Source organism: Micrasema longulum, unplaced genomic scaffold (assembly GCF_059751315.1).
Source record: "Micrasema longulum isolate JH-2025_06_02 unplaced genomic scaffold, ASM5975131v1 h1tg000083l, whole genome shotgun sequence".
NCBI classification, from domain to species: domain Eukaryota; kingdom Metazoa; phylum Arthropoda; class Insecta; order Trichoptera; family Brachycentridae; genus Micrasema; species Micrasema longulum.
This window is the reverse complement of record NW_028277289.1, coordinates 272,472-286,424: the sequence shown is the minus strand read 5'-3', so window position 1 is coordinate 286,424 and position 13,953 is coordinate 272,472. Positions and strand designations below refer to the sequence as shown.

Below are 13,953 nucleotides of genomic sequence, written 5' to 3'. Positions count from 1 at the left end.
TATATATATTATGAAATGCATGGATAAATAAATTTAATTACCATTCACCATCTTTGAAAAAGTTCGAAAGGTTTGTTCTATAGGAACAATACCCTACACTAAATATGTCAGATACGTGGGAATAACTATTGCCGAGTTCATGAAGTCTATTTAATACGGCATTACAAGTATACAATGTCCGTGAATTGTTGCTACAAAACGGTGGTATCTGTCTAGTCATTCTTCCAGGCACCCTGAAGTTGATGAGAGATAATAGTTCAGGGCAATCCCACATTGAATTTACAATTTAAAAGGTCTATAATTTTTCTTCTATAGTTAAGTTTCAATATACGATTTGTAAAGTATTTTACACTGAAAACAACTCAGCATATGAAATTAGATTTTTTTATTTATTTAAAATTAACTGCAAATATTGTTGTGTGGAAAATTACTAATTACGTTTTTTGTACGTGAAAATGATAAAAAATATCGTAATATACCAAAAATTAACTGACAAATTGCACAAAACTTATTAAGAAAACAAATTCTAGTCTAAAGAATACATTTATTTATTAACAAAATGGTTTTAACTAGATAACACTGTAAGCATTTAAGTATTATGAATGGGTTTTAATTACACGTATTTGATTACATATACCAAAACTTAAACTAACGTCAACTCCAATCAGGCTATGGTTAAATCGCAAGTTAAAGATAAATTGATAGTTCAAATGTGAATGTGAATTGCATTAACCCTTAAATTAATGACTTCCGTTCTTCTCTTCCTACTTCAACCCTAAGTTAGTTATTACTGATAGCATTAAAGGGTTGTGAACTGACACCATTTCAAACCCTTTCTCTTGTTCAAGATAGGTATAATCCATTACTTAGAATTTTCTGAATAAAATAATAAAAAAAATAAATGAACTAAATATGCTGTATTAAATAAAAATAAATAAATGCTGGCTTCCTCAGAACACGTATTTACTGTACCTAATGAGGATAAACAGTATCTAATATGTTTGCTTATAATTTATTAGGGTATTTCATTCTTAACGATTTAAAAAATATTTTCGCTTTGTGGTCATACCACACAGCGAAAATTAAAACCGATTTGTTTATAAATTTGTATAAAGCACAATAAGTATTGAGTTAGACATGTACGTCGACCAGTAGCTAGTGGTAACTTTTTTTATAGGTAAGCTATATTTTTTTTATATAATTTGTACCTGCTGCACATACATACATATATATAAGTAATAAAGTATATACAGGTACACGGCTTCTTTTTCTACGGTTTTGTGTAAAAACAACTTCATCTCTCCAGTTCCAATTTCACTTGCTGACAACAGAAAAATACCTAGTTACTTTTAATTAAAAAAATTATTACCAATAATCCAACAAACAAACAACAATTCATTACTTAGAAAAATATGTAGGTATATTCTCGATTATTTTACAGTACATGTATCCAACATTTACAAAAAAAAAAAAAAGTTTAGTAAAAAAAAATATATTTATAATTCCTTTTCGTATAGCACTGATTGAAAACACGGTATTTTTTTTTTGTAATTTACATTCAATTACACAATCAAAAATAAAATAAACACAGTATTGTATGACTTCACCCCCCCTTAGTTCACAAAAATTGCTTTTTATTTTACGTAATAGGAAATGTTACTATATATTTTATTTAAAAAACTTTAAATTAAACAATTTGATTAAATTTAGATTAATTTGTTTATGCCAAAATACATAGTTTTAACTTTACGTTTTGCATTAAATAACATAGCATAACAATAAAATTCATAAGGCATATTTGCAATAATATTGCAACAAAAATGTCACGTGATTGTCGGCGTCGTGACCGCCGAGCCGTCAGCTTTGTTTCCTTCAAAACTAAAAATTAATAATACCAATAATTGACAACACCGAACGCAGCGTCACTAGTTAAGACGCATAGACAAAAAAATGGCCGCATGTCATATGTCAACAGAATACTATCAAACGAAAATGGGCTTTAGGAAATAATGTCCGAAATACTACTCTCCAAATAGAGAAGCTTCAAATAATATCTGTAATCCGCGATTGAACTCAGCAAGGAATATAATATATTTTGTATTGAGGAATAAACTGCAGTAATCAGCCAGCCAATGCGCTTTTAGGTATTTATATTTATTTTTTGAGGAACATATAAACGGTAACATTAATCTATAATAAAAAGGTTATTTTATTTATTTTCCTATTATTAAAACTACTATAAAACATTATTATTGATAGTTAAATATATTGGTAAGCTACGTGTAATCGACTAGATGGACGATTTGCCCCTGACGAAGACTGGTTTCGCAGAATTCGCAAACCACCTTATACCCGAAAATCCTAATTTTTATCATGAAACTGGTGTAGAAATTTTATATAATTACAAAAATGGTATTTGATTAGACAATCTAAAAATTTTAGAAATAACTACATCTTTAAACCTATAATTAATTCAATTTAACTTTGAGTCCTCCATTAAAAATATTCCCGTTATGATTCATTTTATCTTCTTTCTCTCTCCTTCTTTCATTATTTTGTTTCTTTCTTACAATATTTTACAAAACAAATAGCAATGCGAGCAATTTGAAGATAATTCAAGTCGTGAAGATGAGGAAGTAACCTCGAAACCTAACGTATAACTCAAAAGCTGAAGTGGTTTATAAAAAATTATAAATATGTAAGATTTTTTAATTTTTTAATAGTTAATAAAGGAAATGTTAGACAGAAAAGGTAAAAATGATATTTAAGATGAAAAATAATGACAAATATAAAATGAATTTTTAACCTTCAATATACATAAAATAAATACAAGAGTGTCAAATAATTTAACTTGCAAAAAACCTAGGACTAACAGAAAAAGAAACAGTTTTGTGTTTACAGCAATAAATATCTACAATTCACTTTCTAATAACCTTAAAATATACAAAACATATACGTACATAAAAAAAACAAATAAAACAGTTCTTACAGCCCGTGTGACGAGTGATATGTGGTGTTATTTTATCGACTTTTTGTTATTGTGTCATAATATATTATATCCCCTCATACCAGCACTTTTGCTGATCGAAAATATTTGGTACAAATAAAATATGTATCGTAGGGTAATAATATGTAAAATTAAAAACTCATGTATTTTGTCATAAATAAACAAATCTAAATCTAAATACATCAACTTTAATTTGATTTATATATTTACCACGACAAAAAATAACCTTTTCTTCAGCTGTTTCCAAATATTATCCTTTATGGGTTTTATAAACGCTTAATTGTGTACATAATATCACAAAAATAGTGCATAGGTTACTGTACTGGTACTCGGATTGCATCGTATTTTGAACACTTACTCGTAATACATAAAGATATAATGATTTTTGTCTTACAATTCAGATATGATACAGGGGTTTTGAAATATTACAATGAAAATCACACCTTTAACAACATATTTTAAAAAGATCTTTCCGGAAAACAAACCATGATCTTTAGGTATGGTAGGAAAAAACTTTACATAATATAACACGAGGGGGACTTATGGTATTTCTATTTTCATTTTTTAGGATTTTTACCCTAGAGTAGCCGGTGAATGGAAAATACTCGTCGAGGGTTTTGGGTCTATTTTAGTATCAGAACTGTATTTCGCATTCCACCTGAACAAGAAAGAGAGGTTATAGATATTAAAAACACATTTAGGAAACAGACTTTTACTTTGTAAACTTATTTTTTAAAAACATGATACATTAAGTGAGGTCAAAAAAACCCAACAAAATATAAACACTCGTTTAGCAACACAAATTAATTGTATTGTCCCATTTGTATCAACCGCCTTTGGTAAAAAGCAATATAATGTAATTGTTCCAAAAATATTTAATGATTTATTGCCAAATATATAAGACTCAAAATGTAAAACAAATTTTAAAATAAAAATAACTGCAAATAAAAATAGTGTAGCGATAGATTTTTTTGAAAAATATATGCAAATCAAAAAACTTAGTAATTTTTATAGTTGATACACATATTATTAATATTTTTATGTATTTTATTGCATTATATTTGTTTTATTATTTATGTTTAAGTAACATGTATTCTTGGCACATATATACATACTTTATATTTGTATAATAATGATTTTTAATTTATTACATTTGATTAGCTAGGCATTTATAATTAAGTTGTTTTAGTTTTTCTTTTTTACGTTATTGTTTCATTAGTATAGGACTACTTATGCTCTAAAGATAGAAAATCTCCATCTTAGAACAAGCTGTGCCATGTTAGATGGAGACTATCATAAACAGAGAACACTCCGTTTTTATTTTACATTAATTGGTTTTATATAGATTCCCTGTTATTATGAATATATTTTTTTTGCAATAAATTTATAAATAAAAAAATAAAATAAATAGGTTTATTATATTCATTGGTACATAATGCCCCAAGACAAAAAAAAAATAATACAAAAGATAGAATGCCAATATTTGGTTGCAAGTGGTTTCGTCCTTTATATTTTCTTCCCTTACATACATAATATTATTGTTCTGTTCTTGCCTTCTGGGACTCTATCTCTCAGAAACAGTGGATGATGCAATTTGCTTTCAAAATGAGGTCCTAAAGAGGTTTTCAGTTCTGAGGTAGAACGGGACATGAATAAATTTCAGGAAATATGCAAATTTTCATTGTTTTAAAATGTAATTTAAGTCTTTGTTGATGAGCTCAGTAATTGAAGTATATTTTTCTTTGAATAATTTCAAAATCAAACAGATTTTGGAATTAACTTTCGAATATTAGTTTAAAATTTAAAGAAATCGGTTTTTTGATTGCATATCTTGTAAATACGTGCTGTTTCAAGTCTACGAGGACATTAAAAAAATATTAAAGTTTAATTATTTTTTTATTTTAAAAAAAGTCGAGGGATATTTAAATATGCATCTAACATATTTAAAATATTTGCGTTAGTTATTAATGTACGCATCATTCATATATTTCTCCGTAGGTATTTTTTAGAAAAATATTGAAAGGAGAGTAAGTGCCGGAAACAGGGCGAACGGTGCACTGAAATCTACTTTATCAAACAAATATTTATCAAAGGAGGCTAAACTAGCAGTTCACAATGGAGTTCTAGTGCCAACTCTAATGTATGAAAACGAAGTATGGAATTGGAAAAATGATGATAAAAGTAGGTTAAATGCTGTCAAAATGCGATCCCTCAGGCAAATGTGTGGTAAAACGATGTATGATAGGTGCACAAATGTCGAGATCCGTTAACTGTGTAAGGCTGAGACATGCATTATCGACAGAATTAAGAAAAGGGTGCTGCGTTGGTTTGAACATGAAGAGCGAATGGACAGTGAAAGAACGGCTAAAAGGATCTACGACGCGAATGTTGATGGAGACCGAGGAAGACATGGCACGATTAAGTCCATCAAATACTTGAAGATGGACATGTCAAGAGTAGGAATAATCGGCGTGTGTGCATGACAAGATGTATGAATGTAGAGGAAACGAAGTCTGTATGCAAAGATAGAGTGATATGGCGTTCAATTCTCTCTGCCTACTTCTACAATAAACTATACTAGAAACGGCGTGATGGTTTGTTTGTTAGGTATTTTTTGATTGTTTTATATTTTTATTTTATTTTATTCAGAAACCATACAGTTATATATAATAAGCATTAAAAATGAAATCACGCGTATAATTTTAATAAGATAATAATGAGTCACTTAGTTCGAATTAAAACAAGTTATTGCATCGTAAATAAACACTTCTTTGAAATTAATGAGTCAATATTCCTAAGTGCGAGTGTGACCTGAACGAGGAATCCATTAATGATATATTATTTGGATACCCCATTTAGGATGCATATCCGTATTATTTTTTATTAAATCTACCATACATTATCTAGTTTTTCGGCATTGATTTTTGCTAAAAAACATTTTGAAGTTAAAATGAAAAAAATACTTCCAGGTTTACGTTTTACATGAGTTTAATACGAATAAGATCACAAATTTCAGCTACTCAGAGTAACCCATCACTAGCTGTAAACATAAACTAAACCTTAATAATTATACAAAATAGTACCTTCTTAGGCACTGATACGGTTGGATGGAAGAGGTAAAGCAGGGTGTTTTCATTTTAATTGTAAGGGAATATTGAAAATAGGTCTAAAAAGATATGGAACAAAATGTTATTAATAATTCTTGGTGTTAAAAAAAAATGCATTACTGTGCCTTTATTTTATTTTGTTTATTTCATTTTAACATAAAACACATAGAGAAAACAAAAGTTCAGGGAACATAAATTGTAAAAACATTCCATAAATATTTTCCACATAGATGTAAGATAATAAATACATTGTATGTACGTTGTTCAATAATTGAACAATATTAAGAATTCTGAAATTGTATTTTAACAAAATACGTAGGGTTAAAGCACCAATGAATGACCGTTTAAGGTTCAGCTTGTAGTGAAATCCACATTTGGGGTATGACTTTCATTATTTACCCCTAAAAAATAAAATAAAACAATAAAAACACATTAATTTTTTAAGTACTTTTACTTTTTTATTGAAATACGCGTATTACAATTATAATTAATATTGCTCTAAACGAAAAGCAGAATCAGCAGTGAATAACCACTACTACTCCAGTAAAAATACTTGTCAGATTTAGTTACATCATAACATTATAAAACACCCTAACACATTAGAATATGGATATATTCAAAGAATTGCATAAGAAATAGCATCAAATAAAACACTTACCACACTTTTCCTTATAAAAACACTATCAATCTCAGAACAATAACGGGAGGACGCTCTATTACCTTTTGACAACTCACAGTTCAAAACTGATAGATTTGTTTCTTACCAAAAGATGTGTCCGCCTACTGCTTTTGTCATAGTCTCAAGTGTTAAAATTTTTTTGACTGGACACATGAAGCAATTCTTATTTTATTGTGTTTTATTAACCAATGGTAATTTTTTTTATTCTCGCGGATTGGCCAAAACATTTGCATTTTTTTCTTCATAATCTATTTTTTTCTGCATAATCTATTTTGGATTTCGAGTTGCCAAGACTTTTATTAAATTGTTTTTAGTATAGAACGCGGGTTGGATACTCGGGGGTAAGTTTGCTAACTTTCGGCCTCGTGGTGCTGTGGTCAGCGCGTTTGCCTGCCATGCAAGAGGTCTAGGGTTCGATTCCCGACATGAAAATATTTGTTTAATAATTTGTTTATTTGCTTGAATATTTCATAATCCCTTGACTGGCTCCTGAAGCGTATGACTGATCATTTTACCTTTATGTAAGGAAAATGATCAAGATACGCTGCGATTGGTGTACCAATGCAGTGCCATATGCATTATTATGTGCAGAAAGGCAATAAAAAAGATGAAGTTTACTAATATTTAATGAAATTGAAGTTGAACCGATGCGGCGCAGTAGGTAAAATTTTCATCCAAGATTTATTTTCAGTTTCAATATTTTTATTTGCAGAATATAAGTATTTTTCGGTTAGCTCATTGACAAGAGGCGGTTAGTAAACACTGTTTGAAAATTGATAATAATTGAGAATTTGTCTAACTTACGTGAGAATGGCATATAATTTCACTAGATTCGTACAGAGCATGAAGGTATGCGCCGTGTAATGCTAATCTGTTTTACAAACTAAGAAGTTGAGAGGTAACATTATTAAAGCTGGTGTAATAATGTAGATTATCAGCAGCCCAAGATCTACGTGCTATCGTAACGCGAATAAATTATTTCGCTATAAGATCTCAGAGCTTATGGTAACACGGGATGAATGGTAACAGGGGATGAAATTAAACAACTTGGTTATGTGTGGGTACCTACGTCAAGTGAAGAAGCACGTTCTTGTTGAATATTCTAGGAACAGACTATTTTCTATGCACTTAGGACTTGGTTCTCCTCATGCAATAACAATGAACTTATGTTTCTTCGAAAAAGAGAAAACGTACGTGGAGTAGATAAAGGAGAACTGAAATAACATAACATAGTGTTAAATTTAAGTGTTATTTATCCATTCACAAACAATTGACTTATTTACATTTATTGGGACACCTGTGCTAATTCCATGGGATTTAAGTCCCGTCTTGCATAAGGACGAATACTGTTCTACGATAATATAGTAGATTGTACTAGTACAACATAACGTAAGTTCTAGTTTTTTAATATAAAGTATATTTTACATAAATCAACTCTATTTAATCATTTCAAAGATGGTGAACGGTAATTTACATTTGTTAGATTATTATGTTTTTTTATGTTTTCTTTTGTATGGTGTATTTACGTGTATACTTTATTAGATTATTTTTTAATAGTTATTATTTAATTTTTTTGACATTTAAATTATTTTATTGCTCTTTGCATTCAAAATACTTATATTTTATATCTTAAAAAAAAACTTTTTTAAAAATTGTTTTGTAATTTTTTTATTATCTTATTTTTTTAGTATTTAATTTTTTTTTATTTTATTTATTTTGTGTGTTGTTCTTCATACGAAACTGCTATGTTGTGGTTTTTATGTAACATAATGCTTTTTTTTTTCTTTATCACATTATATTGAAGTGTTTATATTCCATTATGTGTGTATTTTTGTTAAAAACACTGCGTGCCGCGATATATAAATAGTATAAACCATAATATAGACCATTGAAAATTTTAAATGAGTTTCCAAATCAAATCTTTTCCCTAAGGAGAATCCAGTCCAAGACCTCTTGAAAATTGATTTTGTTTTTAGAGCATATTAAGCAGATATAATGAACATACATATGTCATTTTATAAATTGGAAAAAAATGTCCCCACTCTTATCTTATATTATTATTCTTATTTATTAAATTATTTACTTTATTTAAATTGTATTTATTGATTTTTATGAAAACGGATGCTATTAGATAATGCCAAATGATGATTGGCCTCGAGAGAAATGCCTACACTTACTGAGAAATGGAGTCAATGTTAAAAATCTAAAGTCTTCAAAAACGTAAGAATAACAATGACTGTAACAATAACTATTTATGCTTAATTTACTAAGTAGCTTGATTGATGTACCATTGTTGCTGGAACAAGTGGCATTCAATGTTTCGATCGGCAGGTTGCGAAATAATAATGTAATGTTCCTTGATCAGAACCTCCAGAACATATTATGGCTTGCATGCACCAATGTCCCGATTGTGTCGCATTGTTAATCCGGTGTGTAAAGTGGCCACTTAAATCAGACAATGATAGATCAAATACCCTGTAAATGCCTAGACTTCCTTATTCCCTTTTCTAAAAATTTTTTCCATCTCTCTTGCGATAAATTGAAACACGAACAATTTTGAAAAAATGTTCGGTCGTTCATAAAATCGATTTTCTCGTATTATGTACTATGCATGTCTCCTACAATAGCTTCCATTACTTGTAGAAGGTTCCGCCTATAAAGCTACTTTATTACACCCCCATTCTTATCTTTCATCTTAATGGGGTGAATTAACGAAATAACGTATTAAGTTTCAGTAGTAAATTAGAAAAATAAGATATATAGGAATAGATATACCTAATATATCGAGTCATGATTGCCAAACATTGTAACCGTCAAAAATAGTATTTCGCATGTGAATATTTCTTCTTCTTAATTATAATTGCGAAAGTGACAGAGCGACCGATCAACTAGCTTTTTTGCACGGGGATAGCTGGAGAGATAGAAAGTAAAAAAGGCCACTTACTATTTATTCCGAAAATTTACATTAAAAAAATAATAAAATATAATCACAATGAATAACTTTATTTGAAAATGAGAACGCTGTAAAGTGGAATGTCAAAAATAATCAATTTGAAATTAATTCTTAAAATTTCAATAATTGACTTAATTTATCCAAGGTTAGTTTGGTTGCTTTTAGTTTTGGTTTTAATATAGAATTTTGAATTTGTGAACAGAATAACGATGTTACGTCGCCATGGACTAACAGACGGTCGTATTTTTTTCATAGCGATAGTTGAAGGATCGGTAACCGATATAAGCTACTTTCTGTTCTTTCCTGACGCTGACGGTACAAATTTATGCCGAAATTTTTTTTTATGTACAAAAAATATTTGCACAAAACTAAACAAAAAGAACATAAAACTATGTAGCAAAGACAAAAAGGGGAAATACAATTATGGTATATTATATATCTAGAAGCACGATCAATATATAAGACTTCAAGCTAACCCATGTCAATCCATCTTCATCCTATACTGTTTTAGTGGCGAATAGATCTATGAAAAGGCGGAGGACCTATCCCACAGAATTCCGTGATGTGTGATGAATTGACTTATCTACACATTTTGGACATTGGGGCATTAAATCAAAATATGGTCTTATAAGATTTGATAAATAGTAGATTTTGACTTCTGGCTCGGAACATGAAAAGGAAATTGATTGCAACAAACATGGGATATCACTTGTAAGGTTTCTCCAATGAAGGAATATCAATAGATTGCTCTATTAACATATTACAACAGAGATGAAGAACATTAAAGAGAAGGTAATATAGAAGTCTAGGCATCTACAGGGCTTATGACCTGTCAATGGCTGGTTTAAGTGGCCACTTTACACACTGTGTAACATTCACCATTCTGCCCATATTTGAACATCTATATTCCTTCAATTCTTTCATCTGTTGATGTTTGTGAAGTATTCTATATTACCTTCTCTTCAATGTTCTTCATCTCTGTTGTAATATGTTAATATAAACAGCTCCTCGGAGAGTTGAATTCAGTCATTGTCTACAAAAATTTGGACAAACTCAAAATATTGTTGAGATTGCTCTATTTTAAAATATAAATAATTACCCCTTTGCAATCCGAGCAACCATGCCAATTTTCTTAGAAAACGGTGATGGACAGACTCGATATGGTCAACATGAGTCCCATAGAATAAATAATAAATTGTAGAAGCATATTCTGCATGGGGTTGAACTAGTGAGCAGTAAAGAGTTTTGATTGTATTCATATTTTTTAAGTCCGTCGTCATTCTATTGATAAAATCAAGAAGTTTGAGATATTTGATTACAATATTATCAATGTGTTCACGACAGGAGAGTTTACTATTAAAGTATGCGAATATATTTTATTGACGAAACCATTGAAAGGGAAATATTTATATATGGAGTTTAAACGTCAAACGGACAAACTGAAACTTGACTCGCGCTGACTTTGATATTTCACGTTTGGCCACGTGACCACGAGAAACAAATCTTTCCAATGTGTATGCGCGAGTTTATTATCGCGGTTCGCTTCCATTGTGATCGTTCATGTTGTTAAAGGATGTTTAATCGACGTTCATAAATATCTGTGATTGGCACCATTTTAAAATAATAAAGTTTAGTACTCACGTTGACGTCCGCCCCTTCTACGGGGAAGGTGCGGAAGGGGGGCATGCGGCCCCGCACGTTCTGCGCCAACTTGCCCCCCGCACGCCGCCACTCCACCTTGTCCAGCTGGTCCTGTTGCACGTTGTGCGCGCAGTGCAGCGTGACGGACGCGCCGCGCGTGGCGTAGCGCGGCATCTCTAGCGACACGACCACTTCGCTGGACCCGCCTGGGGATAAAAATACAATCATAGTTACTGCTTTATGCGTTTAAAAATTACAGACTACTGTTCGTTTATTATTACTAGAATTTATAAAAAACCAGCCGCATGGTATCCGACTGAGAATGGCCCGTTATACACGTATCGTCCAAACTCACACGGATTTGTTTAATCAGGGTGGATTGACATTTATTAGGTATATATTATTTTGTATGATTTAATTTAGAACAAACAGTTTTTTGGTCACATTATTTACTATTTTAATAAATTTAATTCATACTTCATAAACCATATTTCAATTACCTTTTTGTAATATTTTCTATTTATTTTGTATATTTTATTACGTCTGAAAGTATGCACGTATAATTTTTATTTTATTATTTACATTAAATTATTCTCGATGTTATTGCTTTTCTAGATTGTTATTGTTGTATCACTATTGTATTTCATGTAATTATTATTTGTTTTAGGATACTACACCAGGATTCCGTTTATCCGAACAACGTTAATTCGTTTCTGAATCCAACCCGGATCGCCGAATATCTGCATCGTAATTAGGAAACAAAAAAATTAGGAAAAGGTTTAAAACAAAATGGAATTGTGCAATAACCTTTTCTGGACATTTAAGTAAGTTTTTAATTTGATTTTAATTAGGTTTATTACTTCTACTATAAAATAATAAAATCTGCCACTCATAAATCCGGATAGTCGAAGTTTTACTGTATATTTTTTTTCTTTCTTGGTAATTATTATGGCTTAACACGGACACAGCCTAAAAAGCCATAATAACTTCCATAATTTCTAAACAAATTATATTATAAATGACCAAATAAATAAATTCATTGAAATACAATAAAACATAATACATGGATTACAAAAGAATTATATATTACGATAATTATTATATTTTTGACTTAAGTCGTGTGGATTTTTTCCTTGGCGTTATATGGGCCAATCACGTGATATCACGTAGTGGGTTCGTGGTTTGCGCGTGTACAGCACTCCGTGAATGTACTTAACCTCTCATGACACAAAAAAGGACAAATACTTGAGTTACTAGATACTCAAGTATAACAATAAAAATAACATCAAGATAAATTCGAATAAAAAAAATACTTATAAAAGAGGATGATAAGAAGCCTCAATTAGTAAAAATACACTTCAAAAGATCCAGAGCCATAAATTAAGGTAGTCTTGTGGTCAGCCAAATGAAGACAATTTTTGCCCAAAGACACTCAAGTTTTATAGGACCTCGATGCTATAATAAGCTTTCTCAAGAATTGACCCATTCTTCCAAAAATAAATTCCCAGTTAAAGTAAAATAATGGCTTCTCAGAATTGGAAGAAGTAGCTGGATAAGGTCTTAATAATAATATTTTAATGTTGCCTTCAATAGTCTATTTTTAATTAATTTATTTAAAAAAATCTTTTTATTCTTTCTATTTTTATAATCTGTAATTTTCTTTGCTTGTTTTTAGTCTTTGGAATTAAAACTGTAAGTTACTAAATGTTTAAATTATAAATTAATATTTATTTTATTTTCTTTAGTAGTTTGTTATGTATTTTTTTTATCTTCGTTATTATTTTTTAAACTTTTTCATAAATTAACATATTACAACAGAGATGAAGAAAATTTTAGAGAAAGTAATATAGAAGTCTAGGCAACTACAGGGCTACATCTACCTGTCATAGGCTGGTTTAAGTGGCCACTTTACACACTGTATAACATTCACCATTCTGCCCATATTTGAACATCTGTAGTCCTTCAATTCTTTCATCTTTTGATGTTTGTGATGTAAAAGGGCTGAAACTTTTATTTATGCGAATGAGATTAATCTAATTAAATTATTTCACCTTCATACTATGCAACGCCTGAAATTTATATTGTTTTCAATATCTATACTTCTTCATAGACCAGGTGGACTTATCAACAATATTTTGAGTTTCCTCAAATTTTTTGATACAAGAACTGGATTCAACTACCTCGGGAGCTGTTAATGTGAATTGCTGTGAACTGTGAATTGCTATGAATTGAGCTGTAAATTGAAGGGATACAGATATTCAAATATAAGCAGAATGGTGAATGTTACACAGTGTGTAAAGTGGCCACTTAAACCAGACAATGACAGGTAGTGTAGCCCTGTAGTTGCCTAGACTTCTATATTACCTACTTTTAAATGTTCTTCGTCTCTGTGTAATATGTTAATATTAACAACTCCTCAGGGAGTTTAATCCAGTCCTTGTCTACTAAAATTTGGACAAACTCAAAATATTTTTCATAAATGTTTTAAGCATTTTATTTTCGTAATTTGTTCCTTTTTATTACAATAAGGTATTATTATCAACAATATTTTGAGCTTGGGGAGCTG

The 13,953-nt window shown here is 30.0% G+C and overlaps 1 protein-coding gene across 1 annotated transcript in view; it reads right to left on the bottom strand.

Annotated features, from left to right (window-relative positions):
* The window catches only part of LOC148284843 (nectin-3-like), a 75,047-nt gene extending 62,174 nt beyond the window's left edge, over nucleotides 1-12,873 (bottom strand). The window contains exons 1-2 of the mRNA XM_088234048.1: nucleotides 12,870-12,873; nucleotides 11,388-11,593 (exon numbers count right to left, since the gene is read on the bottom strand). Coding sequence (XP_088090174.1) covers nucleotides 11,388-11,593; nucleotides 12,870-12,873 — 210 coding nt within the window. The remainder of the gene's footprint in view (nucleotides 1-11,387; nucleotides 11,594-12,869) is intronic.
* Between the last annotated feature and the right edge of the window lie 1,080 nt (nucleotides 12,874-13,953).